We start from the raw sequence: 26,229 nt of genomic DNA on the forward strand, positions 1-26,229 counted from the left end.
TGTAAATATTTTTCTAGCTCATAAGGCAGGTTTCTCCCTTCATTTGTTACTGTATTGGCAGCAGTGATTAGGTTATTCAGAGCACGTGAACCAATTTAATCCCCCAATGAAGAAAAGAACTATTGCCACCATAGAGACTGTTCTGAAGACATAGATTGGATTCCACTGGATAATTAGGCAATTTTGAAACTGCTAGTAACCCTCTCCTGGATTTTAGTAATTGAACTAGGGGGAGGGAGGGACTGTACTTCTTTAATGTAAGATATTTTTGCTTAGGATTTGAAAATAGCTGTGTCATAGTTTCTCAAGAGTACCTGAAATCTCTTCCTCTGTCTTAACTGTACCATGTTTGTGTCATATATGACATATTTGAAAAAGAGACAGATTTTGAGACAGCATAAGTTACTGAGAGCAGAATTGTAGTTAAAGGTCTGGTTTATAATCTTATAATCATTTAATGATTTTTTAATTCTAAATAATGTCAGCACTCTTCTTAACTATGAAACATCCAATTAATAATAAAGGGCTGGACCTCCCTTTTTTTAATTCAGGCATAAAATTATAAAGCAAAAGTCTGATTGTGGGATTTGAGATCTGCCCTTAATTAAAGGTACGGTGTGTCTTAGCAGATGTTTGTGTTCTAATTTATAAACTATAGACTAAAACTACAATGGCCTAAGGAATGCGTGGGCTGGTTTTTAAGGTGTCACAAAAGATCTCTGTTCTTTATTCCACTTCCCCTCTCCTAGATGTTACTCAGAATGTAGTATATTAAATGCAGAAAGGATGTCACCTGGTTTCAGAAAGCTTCTCTTTGATGTAATGTCTAGTTCCTCTCCCTGTGTTATGTCTCATACCTTCTCATAAGCTGGTAAATCCACTCTTGATATTCAGACACTTGGGTAACTAAATGGGCAAGGAGGTGATGAAGCTTTTTGGTTTTGCTGGAATTAGTGAACTTTCGTGGGCCTGCTAAACCTGAGTTAGGTCTGTGTGTTTCAGTAGCTTGGAAGAGCTGTTTAGTATGTAACCTCATTTATACAGCCAAGGTTAATTATATATTATTATACTTGGGTTCTGCGTAATACTTTTGGAAATTAGTTGTTCTGTTCAAGTTATGATTTTTTACATTGAACTGAGCCACAGAATTCACAGCAGAGGCCTGCAGGGCAAATGTATGGGCCCTTCAACATTGATCTCCTGTATTTTGGAGCTGCTGTGAGAAACCAGATTATGTGTGAGATTTCAGTGCTGCTCATTTGGAGTGGAGAGCACCAGGAGCAAACCTTGGGAGGCTCTGGTAGCAGTTGTATCCTCTGAGAGCTTGCAGTAGTGTAAGTCTGGGTGGCAAATAAAGCAAAAAGCAGCAAGCTTGAGGCTTGCTGACAGGGTGGCTCCCAGGAGAGGCACAGGAGAGCCCTGATCACTGTCAGGGAGAGAAGAGTGAGCAGACTGTTAAGTTCATCCTAAAACCACATGGGGAAGGAGCTGCCTTAGGGAGTGGAAAAAGGAAAAATTGATCTTCTCAATATTGACCAGAAAGTGCCTCATTTGTAACTCGAGTTTCATTGCTATTTCTTCTGCATCTGTTGGGGCTTGTCCTTGAATTGTTAGCTGGCGACATGTTTAAAAGGAAACCAGAAACTATTTGAAGGCAGTACTCCAGGATTTTAGTATGACCTTTATTTTTACAATAAATTACTACTACAAATAATGCTATTCTATGCTTCTTCCAATAATTTAGGTTCTCATCTAGTGCTCTTCAGTAAAGCAGTGCAGGTGCCCTGTGACTGGCACAAGACTCCCTGTTCTTTGCCAACTCTGATGAAAAGTTACCTAACTTTAATTTCAGTTTCATTCCAAGCACATGTTCTTTGGTAAGCTTTTGGTAGTTCTGTGATCAGCTTCATATGCAGTACTGCTTTGCAATACAAGTAAAATTGTCCAGGTAACTCTGAAATGAGGGGGGAAATAAGTGTATGGGACAGGCCACTACCAGTGGAATGTTTCAATACAAGGAGACAAGAGTAGGACTTCAACTTAGAAGAAGTCAATTGATCAAATATGCTAAAATTAATTTTAAAATCACGTTTGGCACAGAATAAGATAAATTAGTTAACTGTTTTCCAAAGGACAAGAAGTGGGGAAATGGGACACTTAGAACAAAATCTTATAAAATGTTTTCTCAGGGATTTGTCACTTGTTAGCTTTTTGTTTTTCCTTTGATCTTTACAATAGACATGTCATAATTTGCTTTTTAAGATAAAAAATAAGACTAGGCGAAAACTAGATCTTACCAAGTTTTAACTGATGACACTTGAATGATGTGGATTCAATTCATCCTGATTGCTGTCTCTGTCACAAGAACTGGACTTCTTCCCCCTTTCAGTTACCCATAGATTTGAATTACATGTGCTCAAAGGATGAAAATTTTCTTGAAAATACATGCTGTCAGGTCTAGGGTAAGACTCCCAGCAAGTCTTAAATAATCCAGGCTGCTGCTGAGATACAGCAGACCCAAATTCCTGCACCAAACTTCATTAGGTTGCTCCTCACTTTTTTGGTTGCTTTCTTCAGTGATTCCAGGATGTATAAAAGACAGAGACTTTCTGTTATCTGGCTTTTATTTATAACAAAGTTTTGCTTCATGGATGTACTAAGACACAGAGGTTTTTTTAAGAACAAAACAGTGGCCTGGAAGTGGATACAGATGCTACAGGTTGCTTAAATGTTCAGAACTTCATTTTGTTATACTTCAGTCCTAACTTAACTAAATTCAATAATTTAAATAAGTACTGGCTCAGTAGTCTTTCAGCTTGATCAAACATTTTAATGCAGCTCCTAAATGATGCTAATAGAACATTCAATTCACTTTTCATTGTAGTAAATCTTTTAATGAAAATGATGAAAATTTTTATTTTAAGAGAATTAATGATGCAATAATCAAAAGAAACCTTTGGACATACTATTAACCATGCAATGCAAGTTTGGTTTTGGGATTCATGTGGCCACTGACTTTGTAACCAGGGGAGTCAACTGCACATCATGAAAGGGTATGAACTGAAGATTGCTTAGAGGGCCCAGTTAGAGAAGGGAAAATATGAACCTTTTTTCCTTTCCTAAACAAAAATGTTAATCACCTTCAGAAGTGTGGATCCACCACCAGTTGTCTTCTAGCCCTTTTCATAACATTCTTTGAAATCGGAGCAGCAAATAAAGCAGCATTTTATCCTGTGTTTGTGACAGCCTTGCAAAGAGCAGAACTGTCACCACAAGAGGCTGAGGAGGGAAGGACATCAGCAGGTTGTGGTCACTGATGTGCCCAGAGATGCTGGACATGGTCACTGCTGGGGCAGTAGCCACTGACTGGACTTAGTGATGATTTCCTGAGTAGCACTTGGTATATTTTGTTATTTTCAAGTACATCTGATAAATTGATAAATAAAATCACAGGCTTGTGAGTCAGAGACTCACTCCAAATGAGCTGTTAGTGCTCTTGTATTTGTGTCATTGTCTTTGGAGGTGTGACTGTAATCTTGCAGTGCCACAGAGCCATATTAGCAGCAGGATTTGAAGGTGAGCATCCAAGAGCTCAGGCACGAGGGAGCACTGGGTGTGTGTGCAGTGCAGGTGGGACTCAACTGCCCCTTCTAAGGCACTGGGGAAGGATGTTCATCCAGCTGTGCTGGGTAAATGCTGCTGCTCTGTGGGACATTTGTTTCCTTATAGGTTCTCCACTGATCCTACACTTCCTTGATCATTGTTGCTGTCTTAACTGTGCTTTTTCTTCACAGAGGTTGATCTAACTTTGTAGTTGATTTTAGTGTCTGTTGGAGAAAAAAAGGATGGGGAGATGGTTTCCCAAGTGCTAATCAGCCTTAAATTAAATTTTAAAAAGCTATCTTCTGGCCATTTAATATTTTGCAATATCTGCAAGAGGTCAAAGCACTTAATACCTCCATATTGTTAGGGATACTTTCTTCATTTTCCAGCTTCAATTGTAAATTGCAACTTATTCATAATAAAAAGAAGAGCCAGTTAACATCCAATGTATGTCTTAAATTTGCTTTCTGAAGCATGTAAATTGTTTAAATGTAACTATTTGTAGGAAATTAAAAAACAGATGTCAAGCAATGTACTATCAAAGTGTACTTTGGAATTTAGTGCCCCAAAAAATGTGTTCTACCTTTAGATGTAATTTCTTGATCAAATCCAGTCTATCTGAAATGCCAGTATCAATTTCCCCCTTGTAATTCATGAGTTGGTTTTGAAAGAATGCTCACTTGTGTGGTCAGCACAACATTAAAAGAACAAAACAAAAACTGGGCATTCCGGTAGCGTCCAGCTGGCAGGCTGGATAATTGGCCTGTAAAGAAGTTGTATTAATCTCTGAGAAGTGATTTGCAGCTATAGCAAATTACCTCTGTGCTCAGGAGAGGAGCAGATTTCATTAGAGCTGGATCACATAAAAGCCAACTTTGGAATTGCATTTGGAAGTCCGAATAAAGAGGGAATAATTTTTGTGGCCATCTTACTGCCCTTCATTGGTGTAAACCAACTGTGTTGTCATTTGGAAAGCAATTGTGCCTCCTTCTATTTTCCCCTCCTTTTCCAAGTTACATTTTTCAAGGCAAAGTTCTCATCCTTTCTGTGAAGTTCTGCAGACCTCATTATGGAATTGAGGAGTATCTTCTGTAGATAAGTTCGCTTTAATTAACACTAAACAGTAGACATTGCTTGTCCATTAATATCCACAGTAAAATTTTATTTGTGTGTTCATGCTTTTCCTTAGAACATTTTTCTACAATATCTTTTAAAAGATGAGGAAAAAAGCCCAAATCCAGTCCTAGAAAATGTCATTTCAAATCTATTTGTGGGGTTCCTGTGTATCACTGTTAGTGATGTAGTTGCACAGTTTGACAACGGAGGGAAGAATTGCAGAGCAGCAATAGCCAGTTGTTCCTCACTGCTCTTTAGGTAGAGGCAGCTGATTAATTTTATTTTGAGTGTTTTTATTTCCCTTGTACTCTTACTTTGAAAATGCCTGTGGTTTTTTCTTTCAATTTTCCAATCTTGGAAGTAGATATTGTATTTAAGATATGTATTTGTGTTCCCCAATTAAAAATTGTTATCCCTGCTAAGAGCTTAAAATATATTTGATTTTTTTTTCCTCTAAACCTTTTCAGATACAAGATTAGGGTTTGAAGGATTTTTTTTTTTTGTTAGGCAATGTCTTGTGTTTAATGTTAATCATCAAGAAAAGATGACTTTGTTTTATTAGGGGTTTATCATCTCCTTCAGCCTGCAAGCAGACAGCTTGAGCTCCTTAAGGAGTTAACTGATGTGTCCTGTGAAATAAATGAAAAAATAGCCCTTCTTATTAAGCTCAGTAATTAAATAGTCAAACTTTTGTGGTGGCATTCCTCTTTCTAGGTAGCTGAGATCAACCCTGTATAAACTTGGTTTAGTCCTTGGTTACCAGGAATGACAGAATCCATTCCTTGTTTTATTCTGAAGTGTTCTAGAAACATGTCCCTGAAAATGTTGTTTGGGTTCATTTTGCCATGTGAAAGGGATGAGATGCAAAGTCAGATGAGAGCTTTGTTCACACAACACTGACAAGAAATTGTTTCTTAATTTCAAAGTGTGCAGTTACTGCCATTTTATTAATCTGATTATTGTTCAAGGTGGTTTCTTTGATCTGGTAGAGCTCTAGTTGGGACTTGTAGCTGATAATGCTTCAAAGTAAAGACGATCTTGAAAACCCAAACTGCTTTTTATAGCCTGGCATTATCCTTGGGGGTTTTTCTGGGAAGGATATCCCCTTTCATAAGGTTCCTGCCTGCTCAGTTTTCCAGGGGTTGAGGTCCCTGACAACACAACTGTGTGGTGCATCAGCCACTTGTCCCAGTTTTGGATCCTCAGTGAACAAGAGTGTTTTACTCTGTCAGATAAATTTAATCTTAACGTGTAGTAATAATAGAACATGTGCTATAAAGGTATGTCTTGCAGGGATCACTGTTTTCTCATTTTTTACCTTGGCCCCTTTTGGAGCCGGGGAATACGGATTGATTTACCTTAGCCCCTGCACTGAACCACGGCAGTCCTAGGGCTAAATTGTAGGGATTCCTACTTTTTAAAGCTAGTCTATATTAAGTTCAGGTTTTGTTAGACTGTTGCCTCACAAGTACATGATATAAACCCCTGCCTTTGATTTAATATTTATCATTAATTAGGGAGGTGACTTGCTCCTCTATTTACAGATTTCATCAGCGCAAGCTGCTCATTAGCTTATCATTCGCTTAATATTCCTAATGTCAGTGATAAGCTAATGTTCAGATCACAGATGTATTGCATTGCCTCCATATGGTGCTTTGTCTAATGAATTAATTAACGATTTTGGAAAAAAAAATCCTTGTGGAGGTTTTGGTGAAAAGTCACCCTAGAATGGTGGGAGGGTTTTCCATTGGTGTTTGTGTTTGAGCATATTTTAGTTAAAAACTTTGCAGTCATTTTGCTAGATTCTCATTTTAATTTTATTTGCACTTGGGAAAAGTTTGCTTTAAAGTTGGTATGTGGCAGTTTTGAAGAATTGTTTGAGTCAAATGGCCATATTTAGTCTGCATCTCTGTTCCAGTAGCTGTATGTTTGCCACTTTTGGTGTGCAGTCTTTTAGCTGCTTTGAGAAGCTGGTTGGTTTTTCCAAATTGTTAACAATTAGTTTAATAGTGCAGTATCTGTTTCAAACGCTTGCACAGTAAACATTTGCACATGCAAATAGAGTAGGTATGAATGTTTGGGCATTTGGCACTGTAGATATGTGGAATCACACAAACTTCAGTGCTTCCTTTGGAAGGACAAAAATAGAGGATCTAAAATCAGACCCAGTATTGCAGCCAGTGTTCACACATTATGTGTCAGTAGCCTGTGAATTTTGGCTTGCTCAATATAATGTTAAAATAATTTTTTGACAAAGAAACTTTTTTACTATTTGCGTTATTATTTGACACAGAAAATGTCTCTGTGCTTTTCTATTAAAAAAAAGTCTTCATCTTTGATGAAGCGTGAATGTTTGAAACTTGAAAGTAACATTAAAGATGAAAATGTAAGATGCTTTTGCATTAATTCCTGCGGATTATATATGTACAGTCTGCTTCATTCTGACAAAGTATCAATTATAAATCAAGTATGTCAGACTTTATACTCCCTGTACCCCACAGTACCCACCTGTAATGGCTGTGGGAAGCTGCTGACCCTGGTGGTGTGCAGGGCTTGCTGTGTCACCCTTACAGCTGAGAGCAGCTCTAAAAGGGACCCCAGTGGCACAACAGTTAATATTAAATATCAAACTCTCTAATTAGCCATTCACACAGAAACTGTTCATCCACATGTAAACAGCAACAACAAAAGTAACTCGGAGTAGATGCTGTGTTTGTCTTAAACAGATTAAAAGATTTCATGTTATGTTTTGAATATATTAAAAATAATTGTGGACCTGCAGTTGACCTGCCTGAACAAAAGAAATATTTTGGGTAATATTTACTGCCAAGGTAACATTTGAAGTCAAATAATGCAGACTTATAACATGTTTCATGTTGCATGCGTGAGGTGCTATCAGTACCAAACATGTCTCACACTATCAGTACCAGGCATCCTCTGTGCATGTCTGTGGAAGGTGCCAGGGTGAGAGCAGCAGCGCCATTTCCCCGAGGAGCTGTTCCTTTAACAGCTCTGTCCTTCTCACCTGAGCCCGAGCAGGCACGGAACTGTAACGGGATTATGATCATGTGAGGGAAAAGAGACAGGGCTGGAGGGAAGGGAGAGGCAGCGGTGAAAGCATATCCTGCCTCAGCTGTCACTCATGGCCGCCTTAAAAAATCCAAATCCCCAGGGATTGTGGCTGTGTGTTGATATTTAGGAAAGCAATATTGTTCTGAGTCACAACTTGCTTACCCTGCTGTGTGTAGTGCTGCTGGGCTGCCATGCTGCTGCTTTACACCTTTCTGGTTTCTTCCTTAGAATCCATCTACCGCCGGGGAGCTCGAAGATGGAGGAAGCTGTACCGAGTGAATGGGCATTTGTTTCAAGCCAAACGTTTTAACAGAGTGAGTACTGTTGCATGAAATGTTGGGGTTTGCTCATGTTCTGCGCTCATTGTTTGCCTCAGTCTGTGCTTTTTTCTGTGTTGGAGTGTTGGAAAGAAAGGAAAAGCAGGATGCTTGTTGATGTGACATTTCGGTCTCTGTATTGTTATTCGAGTCATAACGAGCAGGAAAAACTTGGCAGTGTTTGAGTTACTACAGGATTGGTGGAAATTATTTCTTTTTAAAGTCTCTAAAATACTGGGTTTGTGACTATTTAAGCTGATACATCCTTGGAGCAGCTTCTCCTGTCTTTACTTGTTCTGTGATTTTGGTTGCTTGTTAGTAAAATCTTTTACTTTCAGAACACTTTGCCGTCTGTAAAAGTTCCAGCTGCTGGATGAGAGCTTTAACTGTTTAGAATCTGAGGTACTACACAATCTAAGAATTTTAAAAAGATTTTTTTATTGAGGTAAAATATATCTGTGTTTTGAGAGCCTGATTTAATCCACATAACTGAATGTGGCTTTAAGGCTGTGACATCTCCTTCACTTATCCCATTATGCCTAAGTATTGCAGCATACATACAAATGTACTTGGGGGATTTCCTCACAAAACTGAGTGCACTCAGAAGAGTTAATTCTTTCATTCAGCAGGGGCATTTTTTCCAAACATTGAAATAAGAGTTTTTTTCTAAAATATCCCATCCCAAAAAGGCACTGAAAGAAGGAAAAGCCCCTTAAAACTCAGCATTTTATCACTAAATATATTAAAAATATCATATATATGAATTATCACATGAATTTGTATAATGTGCTTCAGGAATTCAATTTTTTAATTCATAGTATTAAAGTATACTTTTTATGTTTATTTGCTCATAATAACAATATATTTCCTTTGAAACACTTGTCAATGCATACAGTCATTTAATAATCCATAATGTTATAGATAATGATGCTTTAATTACAACTAGGTAAATAGTGAATATACACAGAGAGATTTTGATACCTCATTAGGATGTCACAATCCTAAGCAAGACTGCTTTTATGCCTGCATACAAATGACATCATAAAGAGCCAGGACACAAATCACATCCAACTGAAGTTAATAAGCAGGTTGACATAAACTGTAAACTATGACATTAAGATTGATAAATTAATGAGAAATTATGGTCATGTCTTTATTACTGAATTTAATACCAAATTTTAGTGTTGGTGGAATTTTTAAAACTGGAGTATTGCCTTAAGAATTCATTCTTGTTTCAAAGTAACCTTTTGCAACTTTTTCAGGTCATTCAGATGAATGAGCACATGCAAAAATTTAAACTTTAATATTGTTGAACATAACATAAAGGTCAACTTTCTGATATGGCTTTGACTGCATGTGTTTTGGAGAGGTATGAAATGGTTACCTGAATTTCTGATGGAATTTGGGATCTGCCTCTACTTCCAGGGCCTGACAGATTTTATTTAGTCTTAATACTACTGCTGCAAAACCTATAAAAGGATACTGAAGGAAGTCTGGTGGGCCAGGAATTTTGGAAGAGGTGGCAATAGATGTCCCAGGCTTCCTCTCATCTGGCAGTTTTTGGGTTGTTTTTCTTTCTTCTGGGCAGTGCAGTTTGGGTTTCTCCGATTGAGGAGGACTGGTTGCACAGATGAGAGAGATGGAATTAAGTCCTGTTTTCTACAACTACCAAAATACAGCAAGAGGAATATTATTTCTTTAACTATTCTAGCACTACTAGTAGGGATTTTCAGGAGCTGAAGAGTTTTGGGCAGGAGTGTGTGTGAGTCACTGGTGTGAGCATCTGAATGACCGCAGTGTAATGGGCAGTGCTTGAGAGGAACAGACTGGCATTGTGGCTTTGGGAGCTCTGTCTGAGCTGGGAGCAGCTGCAGGGTGATGGGCAATGCCTCAGCCTGCTACAGGAATTATTGAAGAGCATTGGCAGCCAGGGGATAATGAGTGAGTTTTATACTGGTAGTGTGAGGTGGGATCACTGGACCTGGGTGACTTTTTTGTGTGTAAGGATCTCAGATTGTTTTTTGCCAATTTGAGTAGAGTGGATGAAGTGACCGTAGCAACATACACTGGAACAGTGATTTAAAAACCTCTCCTGTTAAAGTCAGCAGCAGGATGTCTGGCTTCTTCATTAGCCTCATTTTGCTCTTTTGTTACATATGTTAAAACACCATGGATTTTTGATGCTCAGTGCAACAGAGAGGCTTATTATCAGACATGATTAATGGATTTTAATTATGCAAAGTTTCTACCACTGTTCAAATGTATAGGTGTAGATGTAGAACACTTTTTACACATTGTGTGCTTAACTTTTTGTGCCAGTGCACTCCAACCCAGTCTGTTTTGGTGCTTTTTATACATAATTGTGTAGTACCAAATTCTGGCAGTTCTGTTTGGGTGACCTCTGTCAAAACCTGAGATTCTAAATAGACTTATTCTCTAAAAATTATTTGCTAATGTCACACTAATGTGTTCCACATGCTTGAGGTATTTGTTTTCCTAACATTCACTTAAAAAGAGCTGCATTTAGCTGAATTCTGGGTGTGAAATATGGCCTTCAGCTATTATTGTAATTCTGGGTATTCTAAAATTATTATGGAACATCTGTTAGTTGACTGGGATGGGCTCTTGCTGCTAGAGAACTGCTCACTTCCAGCAGGGATTGATCCTGGAACTGACAATGTGCATTGTGGCTTGCAGAGAGCATACTGTGGCCAGTGCAGTGAAAGGATATGGGGGCTCGCCAGGCAAGGCTACAAGTGTATCAACTGCAAGCTGTTGGTCCATAAACGTTGTCATATCCTTGTCCCACTGACCTGCAAAAGGCATATGGTGAGTATGTATTCTAGCAGGGCTGAGGGGTGCCACTCTGGCCTGTGCTGCTGTTGGTAAACGTGTCCTGAGTAATGAAATGTGAGCATAGCTGTGGATTTGTAACACTTGGGAGTATATTCAGTTTCTGCAGAGGACAAGCCTTTGGATTGTGAGCAGAGAAAAAATGAGAAAGAAAGTTTGTAATGTGACTTCAGTATGTTCAAGCTTGAATCTGACTTCTCCATTAGACCCTGGCAACATCAGAAGCTATTCCTTTTAGCATGTGGGAATGTTTTAACAACTAAGGCACTGATATAATTTCTGCACTGCTCTTTTCAGAAAGGCTTATTGCTTTCCTGTTCTTGCTATCTCAGTTTCTCCAGTACTGTTCTCCTCCTCTCCATGACCATCATTCCAGTGCCAATGCTGGTGTCTTTCCTAGGCTTTTAACATCAAAACATTTAAACATCTGTGTATCTGAATTTTATCCCTTTCCTGTATTCATCCCCAGTATTTCACTGGTGGTTGTATCATGTTTCTTGTGACTTGGAACTTAAACCAGTATTTTTGTTTGCTGGTATTGTATGTGACTTGCCTTGACATTACCAATTCTTTGCCAATTAATTTCTGCATGCTGCTGTTCTTCCTGGAATAGTCCTCCTTGTCTTGTAGGCTTGAGGATGAGCCCAGGGTCTAAATGCAATGCAAAATATCTGTTATTGTGATCTTCACTAATTTATGCATAATAAGCAACAATTCATGTTTTTATTAAGCAGGAAAGGAATATGCCAGTGCTCTAAATGGAGTGTGTAACATCATGCTGAAGTGTTTACTTGGTTGTAGTTCCATGCAAAGCACTCAGAGGTCTTTAAGTAGAATAAAAGTTTGAAGTTTCCTGTAAAACACACCACTCTTACTTTTAGAAGACAGCCAAACATCTGTTGTAGCTGCAGAGAATAGCTAATCTAGCATTTAGGTTTTGGTAGGCTGGTTTTATCATGCATTACAAAATGTTAATATTTGGATACATAGTCTCCAAAATCCAGTTTTCATTGTGGAAAATGTGAAGATCTCATGGAGCTGTAGTATAAGGGAGGGCACTCACAGGGGGCTGCACGCCCATGGTGGTTTGTTTGTGTGACCTGTGTGTTTGGCAGGATTCGGTCATGCCTTCCCAGGAACCTCGCTTAGATGACAAAAATGATGAGGCTGATCTCCCTTCTGAAGACACAGATGGAAGTGAGTACTTTGTTCCTTTAGAATCCCTCTTGCCCTCATTCTTAACTCTTCCTGTTTACAAAAGCAGAAAAACATGGTCAACTTTCCAGTAATATTTAAAGCAAACTGGCCAAAAATTACTAAATATCTTTCTGTTTATTGATTTTTAAAACTATTTCAATGAAGGCCTTTATAACCATACCACTTTGATTTCTTTTCCAGTTCCCTACATTCCTTCAAACCGGAAACATGACACCATTAAAGATGACTCTGAGGTATGTTCTTAAAATATTTTTCCAATTTGTATTTAGGTACTCCAAATCACAGAATGAACTAGGTTGGAAAACACCTTTGAGATCATCAAGTCCAACCTAATTATTATAGCTGATTATTTGTTCTGGGCTTTCTGCTGCCCTTTGCAAAAGTTTGTTTGGATTTTTTTATGAAGGTTGATAATTTTTTTTTAAGCATTTTTATTGGATTTTTTTCAGGTTTCTTATCTGTTCAGCTGTTGTCATTCCACTCATGATCCAAGATACCTTTTAACATTTTTGTTTCCTCACTTCCACTTGTTGGAATAACAATGATTTAGCAGAGGATTTCACGGTCCTTACAACAAATGGTGGCTTTGCCATTGCCTTGACTGCTGTCCCTGATGGATGTTCAACCCTTGTCACCCTCAGACTATTGCTGTGGAACTTGGTACAGTCTGGTAATCCATTAACTACCCAGCTCTCTGAGAGGGTTCATATAAATAATACCTAAGCATTTTTAGACAGCTTCTGTGGAAGCACAAGTAGAATAACATACACTTAAACTCTTTTTTCAGGTCTTTTGTGTAAGACCTGACTCAATCTCTGCACATCAACAATGTTACTCCTCTAGAGCAGTCTGAAAAAAACTATGTTTCAATTCTAAAGGGCTTAAAGACATTTCTTTTAAGAATGCTTCTGGCATATTTAAAACAAATAGGATGCACTCTGCAGAACACTGGCAGTTGCTCTGATGTTCCCCTCTGAGCAACCTTTTTCCCTGGCCTCCACTACAATGCTTGTCACTACCATTCCTTTCATACTTGAGTACTTCCTGCTCCTGGGTGACTGCCTTATTTTCAGCCATGTATATACATATGATTATCCGAAATTCAGAAATGGAAGAGTAGACATTAAAAGCACATCAGAGAATTTTAATCGCTCACTTTAGCTGTGGTCAGTTCTCAGGTTTATGTTGAAATTTGGTAGGTGCTGTTTTTGCTCAGCTGTCCTGAATTATGCTGCTCTGATTGTCCCACCTTGCCTTTGAGCTGTACTGAAATAATTTAAGGTATCCTATAGAAAGGAGTTAGTGTTATGGGAGCTTTGTCTAGAATCTTTAAGCTTAGAGCAATCTCTTCTAATAGCAGTCAATCCTAGATCAAGATTCTTTATATAAACACTTTCCACAGTTCTGCAGAATGCTGATCTGTCTACAAGTACAGTAGTGTGAGGTCAAATAAAAATAGGCCACAGAAGTGTGTCAAAGCCTTGGATATATTGGTAAAACCTGGAAGTTCAAGTACTTGCTGTATTTGTCTAGTTCAGCTGCTCCATCTTCAGTCTCATGTTTTCACATCTAGTTCCAGGAAATAGCCAAGATGATAAAATTTCTCTTTTTAAAATAATGAATTTAAAAATTACATTCTTCATAGTGCAATATTTCCTGCAATTTCTTAGAGTTGAGAAATTTAGATCTGCTTCTGTGTGTTCCCAGGAACCTGTTAGGAATCTTAATTTTTATTAAAATTATAGTGAGCTGAATACACACAGTTGTTGCCTAAACTGAAACCAAGGCAGGTATATTCATTAGCAAGTGAGTTTCCTTACTCATCTTATTTTTAGATAGCCTTTATTAATTTGTGCTGTATCTGTCAGAATATTGACAATGTTCCTCACTTTGTACAAAGGATACAATGTCCATGGGTTGAGGTTCAGGAATTTGGATAGACCTCATTTTTCAAGGCACTGCCTTCTGCTTTCCAGCAGAGAATATGAAAATTATTAGTTGGATGAACTACTTTCTTGAAAAAACCAGTAACTTTTAGTAAGAGCAAACGCAATGGCAACCAAAGATTTCTAAACAAATATGTTCCAATCAGCATCCAGCCCTGGGTGCCAGTGCCAAGCAAAGTCAGCAAATTCTGCGCAGTGCTTAAAGATCATTCTGCGTTAATAGTTACTTGCTATGGAATTGTCCTCAGTTTCTAGCATCTGTTTCTTTTTACGCAGGATCTCAAACCAGTCATTGATGGAATGGATGGAATTAAGATTTCTCAGGGGCTTGGACTCCAGGACTTTGATTTAATTCGAGTTATTGGCCGTGGAAGTTATGCCAAAGTTCTTCTAGTTCGGTTAAAAAAGAATGATCAGGTTTATGCTATGAAAGTAGTGAAAAAAGAACTGGTCCATGATGATGAGGTAAACGTCTGTGTTAATTGCATTCTGTTACATATTATAAAAACTTACTATGCTTTAACGGAAACCACTCAACTAAGCAAGGAACTCATGTTTCAGGCAACTTCTCCAGCAAAGAAGTTTTTCTGTCATTTGAACTCATTTGTCATCAACTCTGCATGAAGCACCAGGATGAAATCTGAGATAAATGTCCCTATTTTTAATAACAATTAACAATTACTAATGGTCTTGGTAGAAATCATGTATTAAACCTTTCAACCTGGATGTGCTAATCTGTAAGTGATGAGATAAATGGGGTGAATTTGTGCACTTAATTTTGAAAGAAAGTAAATATGTTTTCCAAGGCAAAAGCATTGTCTGTGTGTCAGGAGCTGAAACTGTTCTTACACTCATGTTGGCAGAGCCTATGCACAAGTGACTCAGTATTCTGAAATATTTCTTCTGTGAGTTCAAAAATTATGCTACTGCCATTTGAGATCCCTGTGTTTGTCTGCCACAGAAATCTGCTGCATTTCTCAATTATTTTCAAAATCCTTTAGATTTTTTTTAATACAAGATCTCAAATGCACAAATTTGGGGGGAAAATTGAAAATTAAAAAGGGAAAGTTGTTTTGTTTGGTTTTTTCCATCTTTTTCCTATAATACACTTTTTTGAAAGTAGGATGTTTGGGAAAAAAACATCAAAACACTATTTTAAGTGCTCTTTGTGTTGGTAGTTTCAATCAGTTGCTCTGGCTGTCATCTTTGTGATTATTCCAGACATTCCAGGCTGGGCTTAGTTCTCCTAAAATCCTTTGGCTTTCTCATTTATTTGATGTTTCCTTTTGTAAACCATTGTTGTGTGGTTTATTTACTGTTTCCTTTTTTAATGTGTTTCTCCAAGAAGGTGGGAGCCAAAGCCAAGTCCTGTTTAATGAGTTGTGCAGCTGTTTGAGAGCCAGAGGCAGATGTGGAAAGGCTTTCTGAAATGTGGCTCTTGTAACTACATAGAAGATAAAGATAATTGGTTTTTCTTTTCCCTAAGATAGGCTGTATAATGAAATTCTGGGAACTGATAGGAAATTGACTGAATTCTGTGAGTGCATGAGATATTGCAAGTAATGGAAATTTCACCTTAGAAGTGTTCCACAAAGAAGGAAAATCAATTACATAGCAAGTATTAGCATGTTGACATTAGCTGGTGCTTTCCAGGGTATGTCTGATAGTAGAGAGAAGAGAGATAGAGGGAAGGCAAATATCTGGGCTTCTGTTCAGTTTTGCTAAGCTTAGTTTTGTAAAATTGAGCACTGGTAAAATCCTAATGCCAAGTACACAAGTGCACTAATGAATTTAAAGACTCTTAAAGAGAAGCTCATTTAGTTAAACCAAGAAGTGGACATATTTAGTGCTTTATTCAAAATTGGATTTTTGGCTCTGGATTTTGGTCTAGACTCAGGTTTACCCTTCCAAGGTGATCTTCATGAGGGTCCACACACAAAACCTAACAGGTTTATTTAATTTGATGATGACAGTTCTTGATTTCCTCTGAAATTTCAGTGTCAGTATCCATCCCTGACAGGAAGGTCTGATTTCTCAGTCTCTGTATTTATTGTCTCCAGATTGGTTGGGATGATGGGAGTATCTGTTGTAAATGGAGAATTTTTAGAACAAGTACAGTTCTGGTATATTGGCAGGGTCCTGAGTGTTTGCAGGGTGGCACATGATCAGTGCATTGCATGAAGGGTGAATATCTGCTGCTAAACCCAGCTGTCTGTGATGTTTAAATTGTGCATGGTTATATGAAGTAAAGCTTAAATGCTTTATCACAACTCTGAATTTTGCAGCACTGCACCAGTATCATGCAAACTGTGGTAGGTTTTTATGATGTGGTTTTCCACTGCATGTTCAAGACTTCTCCCTGTTGAAGGCTTAAAGATATCTGTGATGCTTTTAAATAATTTTGGCTGGACCAGCTAAGCAGGTTTTGGTAGTTTTATTGAATTAAATTTGAATTTCAGATGAGGAGATGAAGTTCAGTTCCCGTGAACCTTTTAAAAGCTGGAGATTCACGTTGCTTGTGTTACTGGCATGAGCTGCTTCAACAGCTCATTGGGATCATTTATATAAGAACTGAATTTATTTCCATGCAGCAGTGTGAGCAGTTTGTCAAATATTACAGATGTATGTTATTAACAATGACTTAGATTTTGTGCTGGGCTTCCTTAAGTGGTTAAATAACTTCTGAATATATAATTGAATTACAATGTTTTATAATTCACTCCAGATTTTGAGGGGTCCTTGTCTTTCTGAAGAACAATGTAACAATGACAGCATGTGTAAGGCTGCACTGTGATGTTCACAGGTGTTTTTCTGGGAATACCCACAGTGGTTTTCCAGCAGGAGATCTGATTGTTCAATTACTCTGTTTCAGGATATTGATTGGGTACAGACAGAGAAACATGTGTTTGAACAGGCATCCAGTAACCCATTCCTGGTTGGTTTACATTCATGCTTTCAAACAACAAGTCGGTAAGAAAGATCTGAAATTCTTTTTTTTTTTTTTCCTCCTGAGAATCTTGATCATTGTGCTGAACTGCTTCTCCTAAAGCAAATGTAACCACTGCCATCACAGAGCCAGGAATTTTTGGAAGGAAGCATTAGCATTGTCAGGGATTCACTGCTGCAACAGTCATTTCTAGAGGGGTAGCTCAGGCAGGAGTGTGGAGAAAAGTGTGGTGTTCTGGGTCAGACCTGAAGGGGGAGGGAGAATGAGGAAGAGGAGGATCCTAAGCACAGCCCTGTGAAATGGGGAACACAGTTTACAGCACCTTCTGCTGAGGACGCCATATCAGTTCTCAGCAGTTCACTGTTCCTAAAGAGCCTGAGAGTTGGGCTGCCCAGTAATAACCTTTTAATGATACTATAAACCCCTACTTGCATAGTGGTATTGTTACCTATGAAGCTTAAAAGCCTTTAGCACATATCAAAGCAGTGTGTGATTTTGAGAAAGTGCTTATTTAACTCTTAACTACTTAGAAATACTAATTATTTTGTCCCTATGTGCACAATATGACCTGGATTATTTGCTGCTTATTTTGCAATTGGAATATGAAGAAAACAAGAACATGCATGTCCATGCCAGAGTATGTTACTGAGGAATTGAGGTGTGGTTTGCTGGTGGTTTGGGATATTTTTTGTTTTCACAAGCACTTGTTTGCTGTTACACTTTTATATTCCCTCATGCTATTGTGTCATAATCAGAAAATTGTCATTCTATCCAACTTACTTGCAGTGCAGAGTGCTAAGTTTTAAAAAGTTTTCATGGATTTTCCAGTCATTTTTTTTTAAAAGTAATCATCTGTTTCTTGCAATGTGTATTGTCAAGTTTTAAAATACAAAGCTATGCACTGTACATTTCTTCAGTCCCCAAATTTTCACCTCCCTAATGGTTAGAGCCAGAGGAAATCTTCCAGCAGGGAAAAAGGGTGAAGGAGGTAAAGGAGCTGTATCAGTGTTCTGAAGGTACGTGGACCAAGGAGTGTTTGAAAGCAGGGAGAAAGAAAAAAAAAATGATTTCTAAAGATCACGAAGTCAGGATTTGACCAAAACAGACTTGTCAGAAAGAATAAATAAACCTTTAGACAACTGACAAACTGTTTGGTAAGGCTCTTAAGTTAAACCGACATTCCCAAACACTTTCTCACCAAACACAAAATAGAACTGTACACCCAGGATAAAAATTCAAGTGGTCAGTCAGGGTGAAGGATTGAGAACGAGGTTTCTTGTAACTACTGAAACCCAGGAAAAGGCCGAGTCAACAGCAGGATCTTGTGCATTCATTTTTGGCAGTTATACTGACAGAGCTGAGGAGCAGAAATAGGAAAGAAAAACCCCATGCTAAACATAATCAAAGCTTTCTGTATTCCTGATGTATCTTTATGAGTCCTGCTTTTCCAGCCCAGCTGCTTCTTGCAGTGAAACTAGTTTTTTGTTGGCAACTTCAGCCATTTGCCAGGGATATAACCATAATGTCGTGAGTTCACAACTTAATTATAGATATAATTTTATAAAATCATAATTATGACCTCATTTACATCAAGCAGGAAAAGCACAAAACTGATTCAGAGTGAATAAATTCATCAACATCAGATTATGTTAAGTGGCCCAAGGAAAATGAGTTGTAATAGAACAGGTTGTGACAAGGATACTAACAGGTGGAAGGTCACAAAAGATGCTCTTCCTCTTGAGTATAGTTTTAAATAAGTTTTTAACACAAATGTGTGCCTAAATGTGGGGCTAATTGATGCTGTATGTAGCTGTTCATTGTTTCAGATACTGATGATGCTTGTTTCATTATTGTAATAAAATCTGTGCCTTGGACTTACCCAGAATTGCCAGATAAGTGTCTTCCAAGGATGGCATCAACCTGAAACCTCCAGCCTGCAAAACTGGGGGTGTTTCAGTAAATCCTAAACCCAGCAAGGCCTGCCACTACTGACGTACTTGAATATGACTTGATAAGGAGCTTGAAAATGCAACTTCTGAATGGTGATAAAACATTGGGGACTTCTAAATAGGATAGGAAAGATGGCAGCAGAAAACATCAGGAGTGCTTTAATAAAATACTCATGGCATTGTTATGTATTTTTGTTTGTTGCTTATTTAAGTTCAGTTTAGCATTATTCTTCTTGTGGGGAGGCCACTCAGAGTCCTGCCAGCTGGATTTTATCCAACAGATTTTCCTAGTTTAAGTTTTAACACTTTATAACTTTTTCAAATGAAGAATCCTTTTCAAGGAACAAAGAAAATCACCAACAAGAGTGATCTGAGAGACTGGAGCATGTGTTCTCCAAACTGAATGTTTTCGAGTGTGTGGATGTGTGGAAACGAGTTTTCAGCTCATGGAAAATGAGGTGTACAAGGAGATGCTGCTCCCTGGGCCAGCCCAACCTTCCCCAGAAGCTCTCCCTCACCATGTTCCTATCCTGAGCTCTCTCTGACATTGGCAGCATTGCCTGGATCATATTTTCCCAAGGATGAAAGCTTTCCTGCAGACTGTCATAAAAATTTCTCTCTGCCCAATTCCACCTGGATTTCTGTCCCCTGATGACTTTTCCCTAGTTTAGAGCAGCCTGTTTGAAACATTCATTCTCCAGAGGAACAAATGAGCCCAGAGTTTCCACCTGGTGCCTGTGTTGTGTACAGTGTCACACTTGTTGAATTCCTAAATTATAACTTATAATTAATTAATTTATACAGATAAAGGCAGTGGCATTTAAAGAGGATGTTCCTACACAATATACATCAAATAAGTACTCCCTTTTTTCCCTCAAGAGTAGTTTCTGTAACTACAAGAAATATAGAAGTCTGAATCAGGAGTGGAAGTGAAAATGGCTCAGATGGGAAGAATAAAAACAGCTTTTCTGGAGAGTTTCCTTGGAATGCATTATTTGTGTTCTATAATTTCAGATTGTTCCTTGTCATAGAGTATGTGAATGGGGGAGACCTCATGTTCCATATGCAACGGCAGAGGAAACTTCCTGAGGAACATGCAAGGTATTTCCTGACACAGGGCATGTGTTTTCTTCAGTTTTTGTGCTTTAATGGACTTGGATTCTTAAGTTTAGAATGTCCTGCCTGGGAAGAAATGTAAATTTTATCTTTTTGAAGAATATGATTATTTTTAGAGAGCAAGCAGTTCATCAGTAGTAGGAGTTATTCCAATTTACTCCTCTTTATTGCTTCATATTTAGGTGATGCCTCTTTGGTCTGTTGATAGAACATGTAATATTCTATCTAATTTGCTCTGATGTTGAAATAATACTGTGCGGGTGGGAGAAGATTAAAACTCCAGTTTGCATGGCCCTGCACTACACAAAGGCTCACTGTCACTCTGAATTAGAGGAAAATAAAGATCTTCCATCTTGCTATGTATAATCTTAAGAAAAAAAAATCTGTAGAATAAAGAATAAATATTTTCTTAATTAGTAGAATGAAAAAAAAAAATCTCATTTTTATTTAGGGAATGGTCTTACAAGAGGTCAGTGTCCTTATCAATAAATGTAGCTTGGGGTTTTTAATGCTATTCATACATAAAAGTTGTAAGCTGTAAAATTATGTTTTAAAAACAGATGTTTAAATTGCACCAGATTTTGTTACCATCTTAATGGTAATAAGAACTTTCTCCTTCTTAATTTCAGGTTTTATGCTGCTGAAATTTGTATTGCTCTAAACTTCCTACATGAAAGAGGCATCATCTACAGAGATTTAAAACTGGACAATGTTCTTTTAGATGCAGAGGGTCATATCAAATTAACAGATTATGGCATGTGCAAGGTAGGATTTTCCTGACCTTTTTTCTGTGACTCTTAGAGAGCACTAAGAAAATTCATCTTTATATAAACACTAGTGTTACTGAACCCAGAATGTAGTTGTGAAATTAGAAGTTTATTCTGAAAAAACTTAACTGTTGAATAGAACCACATTTGGAACTGAATTGTAATAGAAGTTTTATTTCCCCAACATTTATTTGAAAGGGACTTCCAAATTGTTTAACTGATTTTTTAAATGTATCTGTATCTGTAATTAGTGAACAAAATATTGTTACCTACATGTTGTAGCTCAGTAGTATTGTTACCTACATATAGCTCAGTTTTAATTAGCTTTGCTGAAGAGGAGCTGTGGAGTCCTAGGGCATTTTGAGCACTATGGCTATTTATTTTGTGAAAGGAAGCTCTTTGAAGTCCCTGAGTAACTTGAGGTTTTAAGTCTAATTAAAGGAAATACCCAGAAAAGGAGGTCAGCTTTTAATTTATGAAATTATTTCTGCATGTAGGAAGGTTTGGGCCCAGGTGACACTACAAGCACTTTCTGTGGGACACCAAATTACATTGCACCAGAGATCCTCAGAGGAGAAGAATATGGTAAGTCATGACTAAACAACCTATAGTTACAAAAAATATAGCTGTATCTTGGTTCAATGCAATTAATTTTTTGACTCTACACTTTTTTTTAATGTTAATATATAGTAAAACTTGAGCGGTTGTTTACAATTTAATTTTTTTCCTGAAATAAAGCAGTTTTTTCTCTTCCAGTCACTTATTTCAGCTTCTTTTAAGTCATATTTGGCCTGAAAAATATTTAATAAATGATATTATAGGGTTCAGCGTGGACTGGTGGGCACTGGGAGTGCTGATGTTTGAGATGATGGCGGGGAGGTCCCCGTTCGACATCATCACTGACAATCCAGACATGAACACTGAAGATTACCTCTTCCAAGGTACAGCCTTTGGGGTTTGGGCTGGTTGTTTTGGGGGGGATGCAATCAAAATGGGCAGTTTGCATAGCAGAGTTAGGGTTCCCTTTCCCAGTGTTGCCCCACAGCTGCAGGAGCTGGGCGGTTGTGAAGCTGCAAACTCCGTAACAGGCAAAACTTCTTTAGAGCAGTTCCCGCAGTTCTGTAACAGAATCTGTCAATGCTCTTCTTGAAGGGCCTAATATAAAATCATTTTCTGTTTAAAATCACAAAGTGTGGACTGAAATATACTGAGGACTGGAAGTTTTATTTCCTGTTTACACAACAAATAATAGCAAAAGGTATTGAAGGTAACATGTCCCTTAGGAAATCTTCCAATGTCAATAGAACAATGCCTTGAATTCCTGTAGCTCCTTTTGTTTGTATGATTTTAAATAATTACTGTATCTTCCATTTTCTAACTGGTACCATACTGAAATAAGTGTTTGTATTGAAACTGTGGTCAGCGTCACAAACCAAAACCCAATATTGCTGTTTTTAAACCTGTCACAGTTATTCTGGAGAAGCCAATCCGGATTCCAAGGTTTCTTTCTGTCAAGGCTTCCCATGTGTTAAAAGGATTTTTAAACAAGGTAAATAACAGTCTGTTATTTTTAGCATCTGAAAGCTGGAAGTCAGAGCTTCCTGTTGAAAGCGATACAGTTAAGTTAATCAGCTTACTGTTAAGAAAATTTATAAAACCTTGGTGTCCTCTATGTTAAAAATCCCACTTAGTGGAAATTTATTGAGGGAATTCCACAGCATGGGCTTGATTTTCAGCTGGGTGCAGGCTTTTAAAAAATAACTGTATCTTTGTTTATAAATTCTTTTCTGTAATATTTATTACTCATTTAATTAAGCTGATTGGAATCTGAAGATCCATTATCATGGATGGAAAAAAGAAGGATATGAATTATACATTGCTAAAGAAATCTCTTATTTTAAGAAGTTGTAAAAGATCATTTAAAAATTAAGTTTCAAACAAATTTTATTTAAAAAAAAAAATTTAAACGTCCCTTGCTACCCATAGTGTGTTTATCCCAGCAGAGTTTACACAGTCTTGGGAATGCTGGAGTCATCTCTGTGGGCTTTTGGCAAATGTGGGCTGTAAGAGGCTTGGAATGTGTAATTCCAGTGTCTGTGTTTTCCACAGGATCCCAAAGAAAGGCTTGGCTGTCAGCCTCAGACAGGATTTGCTGATATCAAGTCTCACACGTTTTTCCGCAGCATAGATTGGGATCTGGTAAAAATCAGTCCTTGTGTTTCTGGGTTTTCAAAAGGAATAATTCACTAATTTATTCATTTTGTGCATATGATCAATCCTGTTGCAAACAGGGAAAATGGATTCTAGGAATGTAAAAGTAGCAGTCACAGTACATCAAAACCCAGCTGAATTTACCAATTCTATGACTCATAAAATCAGTAGGATTGTTCAGGTGGGTGTCAGGGTTTAGGGACCTGAGGGGGAGTGAGCAGGATCAGTCCCTTTTGTTAAGGATGTGACAGGAAAGCAGTGGGCTTATTTTTAAAGGGGTTCTGATTACAGTTTGCAGGTTTTCTTTAGTAATGCTGGGGTGAGGGAGGTTTTTGGTTCATAGTGAAGAAGATTACTTGCTTTTTAGTGGGCTTGCAAGCATAAAATTGTATCAAAATTGGGTTTTTATATCTTCTGCTACTTGGCAATTGTGTTACCTTCTGTCTTCAGTGTGGAAACCATCCCAGAAATGCCATAGTAGCATTTATTGGCACTTGAGCAATAAAGCTGTAAAGTCTGGAGCACCTTCCTATCAGCATAACATTTTTAACAGGTAGTTAACAATTGAAAAGTGTGTCGCTGTAGTATTTCCATAGTCTGGGAAGGCTGCAGGAAGTGTAGGAAGAGGCAACACTAACATGAAAGTTCAGATGAGAGGAAGCTGCAGAGTTTCATTTTCCCTTTGAAGTTACTGCTCTGAATTTCATTGTAACATTCTTCAGAGAACACAGTCACTGCAGGAAGAGCCCCTGCTTTAAAAGACCTGGTGTTTACAAAATTATCCCTGTAATGAGGGCTGGCTTTGGTTTTGTCAGACATCCCTTGTTTGGAGTTATCCCTTCAACCTGAGTGGGGTTTTTTGGTGTTTGTTGGTTTTTTGGTTGTTTTGTTGTTTTTTGGGTTTTTTTGTGTGGTTTTTTGTTTTGTTTTTTTTTTTTTCTTGTTTGTTTTTTGTTATTTTTTGGTTTTGTTTTGTTTTTTCTCTCTTATGGTCCCCTGGTGCGGTCACCTGGGGGTGTGGAGCAGAACATCATGTCTTCCAGTTTGTTCTGCTTTGCAGTTTTTTGAGAGAGAGGGAAAATGACAGCTGTTAGATTTATATTTTGTTTATTTGTAGAAAAAACTCTTCATCAAAATTGATACTTCTTGGCCAACATTTATGCTGACTGAATTCTTATATTTTCTAATGTATTTTTATGGCGGAATGCTTTGATATTAAATCTCTACTTTTTTAAAAAATAGGAATATTTAGATGATCTGATTTGTCATACTATTAAGACAGTACTGCTCAGGAGGATCAACACCAGATAAATTTGAAGTTAAATTTCTAATAAGTTCAGGCAAATGTACTCAGGAAAAAATGAGAAAATACTTGGAAAGCTTTTTTGGTTATTAGAATCTCATACTCACCACCTGCATTTCAAAGAAAACATTTGGACTTAAAAGTTTTTCCAAATCTTTTCAAGTTGGAACCTAAGGAAATGAGTCTAACACTGATTTAAACTTGTTCTATGTGAAGCTTGAGCTAAATGGAAAAATAAATACAGGGAAGGTGAGCACATAGCCCAGGAACATTTTTCCATGTGTTAGTCATCCAAAGTGTGTGGCAGAGCCCAGAACACTTCAGATTGCTCACTCTGGTGTAGGATGGCTCAGCAGCATCCAGGGCAGCTCTTTTTTGGATTGTTTTGGGATTTTCAGTCTATTCTTACCTCAGTGCCTGTTTTCTGGTGTTTAACCATTATATGCTGGAGAAAGAGCTACAAAGCCATAGCTCCTGTTTGCAGTTAGGCGCTTTCTAGAGCTGCACCACCTATTTTTTCACTCATTTTCTCAAGTTAAAACTCAATTTTCTCAAGCCATCTCTCTGTGGCTGATTTAAGAGGGCTTTTACACTTTACTGAGTATAACAAAGAAGGAAGTCTGATGTTTAATTCCTTTTGGAATAGTGCCTGGCTGTTGGATGTGAGTGTGTGGCAACAACTCACAGGGACAGTCCTGCCACCTACTTCAGTTTTTGAATATTCATTTTGCTGATTCCTTCATGTTGATTATCTTTTCCTCACAACTTGGATTTCATGGTGCTTTCCCAGACCTGATCATTGATGGGACGTTGATGTGTTAATGCACCGCCCTGTGACAGTTTCACGATTTCCTCCTATCTCCATCTGTACTTCCTGTGCTCTTGTCTGAAACATGAAATCCAAGATTTTTCTGTGATTTATTCCTCATTTTGTTTGCTCTGTACCAAGCATCATGAGAGATCCTTGTCTTAAAATCAGGTTTTTATCCAATGTTGGTAATACAAGTGATCATTTTGGTCAGTGGTAACTACTCACTCTCATCACACTTACCTATCCTAAATTAGATTATGGAGATTTGTAGCATAGACAGTTTTTTAACTGAATATAAATGTTAGACTTAGAAAGTTAGTGTCTACTATAAATTGGATTATGTGACATTGCACACAAATGCAGGAAGAAAAGTAGTTTGATTTCTCAGGAACAAAAGTAAATATATTTTGGTAACTGCTTTTGGTAACTGCTAGTATTGCAGTACTGTGGGAATTTATCAGTCCTGAGTCTAATCTACCAATTTAGAGAGAACTTAAAAGGCTGAACTATTTGTGGATTTTTATTTTAAAATGCAGAGCAGTAACTGTACTGGTATCTGTTGCCTGGCTTGTAGGGTGTACTACTTGGTATTTTTGATGTTCCTTTCCAATAGCATTTACAGCAGTTGGATTCGAGTTTCCTGAGGGATGCTGTAACTCTTCCACAGTGTAATTTTTTCCTGTCCCCCATATTTTGGGTAGCTGGAGAAGAAGCAGATGACGCCCCCATTCCAGCCACAGATCACGGACGATTACGGGTTGGATAACTTTGACACGCAGTTCACCAGCGAGCCTGTGCAGCTCACCCCAGATGATGAGTACGTGCGGCTTTGCCCCAGAAATGAATTCATAAACTATCTGAAAATCACTGAGACTGTGTTTGCCATTAAAACATAGTCACGTTACAGTAAATTTGAAATTCTTTGTATCTTGCATAACTTATTAGATGATAGAAGACTGCCCAGTGTTCTGATAAACTAATCACTGCTCTCATTTGTTTT

The 26,229-nt window shown here is 37.8% G+C and overlaps 1 protein-coding gene across 5 annotated transcripts in view; it reads left to right on the top strand.

The window, feature by feature from the left end:
• Positions 1–26,229, top strand: part of PRKCZ (protein kinase C zeta) — a 40,604-nt gene that overhangs the window by 11,708 nt on the left and 2,667 nt on the right. The window contains exons 1-14 of one of the 5 annotated variants that reach the window (XM_058855025.1): positions 7,671–7,787; positions 8,020–8,105; positions 10,806–10,937; positions 12,077–12,158; positions 12,360–12,412; positions 14,402–14,590; positions 16,998–17,095; positions 20,036–20,122; positions 20,767–20,902; positions 21,402–21,489; positions 21,726–21,845; positions 22,374–22,453; positions 23,014–23,103; positions 25,931–26,046. In XM_058855025.1, the coding sequence (XP_058711008.1) occupies positions 10,935–10,937; positions 12,077–12,158; positions 12,360–12,412; positions 14,402–14,590; positions 16,998–17,095; positions 20,036–20,122; positions 20,767–20,902; positions 21,402–21,489; positions 21,726–21,845; positions 22,374–22,453; positions 23,014–23,103; positions 25,931–26,046 (1,142 nt within the window). In that variant the 5' untranslated portion in view covers positions 7,671–7,787; positions 8,020–8,105; positions 10,806–10,934. Of the gene's footprint in view, positions 1–7,670; positions 7,788–7,808; positions 7,903–8,019; positions 8,106–10,805; positions 10,938–12,076; positions 12,159–12,359; positions 12,413–12,653; positions 12,850–14,401; positions 14,591–16,997; positions 17,096–20,035; positions 20,123–20,766; positions 20,903–21,401; positions 21,490–21,725; positions 21,846–22,373; positions 22,454–23,013; positions 23,104–25,930; positions 26,047–26,229 lie in introns of those variants that run through there. The other 4 variants (XM_058855026.1, XM_058855024.1, XM_058855027.1 and 1 more) reach the window with 4 other exon arrangements.

Source organism: Poecile atricapillus, chromosome 22 (assembly GCF_030490865.1).
Source record: "Poecile atricapillus isolate bPoeAtr1 chromosome 22, bPoeAtr1.hap1, whole genome shotgun sequence".
In the NCBI taxonomy this organism is placed as follows: Eukaryota; Metazoa; Chordata; class Aves; order Passeriformes; family Paridae; genus Poecile; species Poecile atricapillus.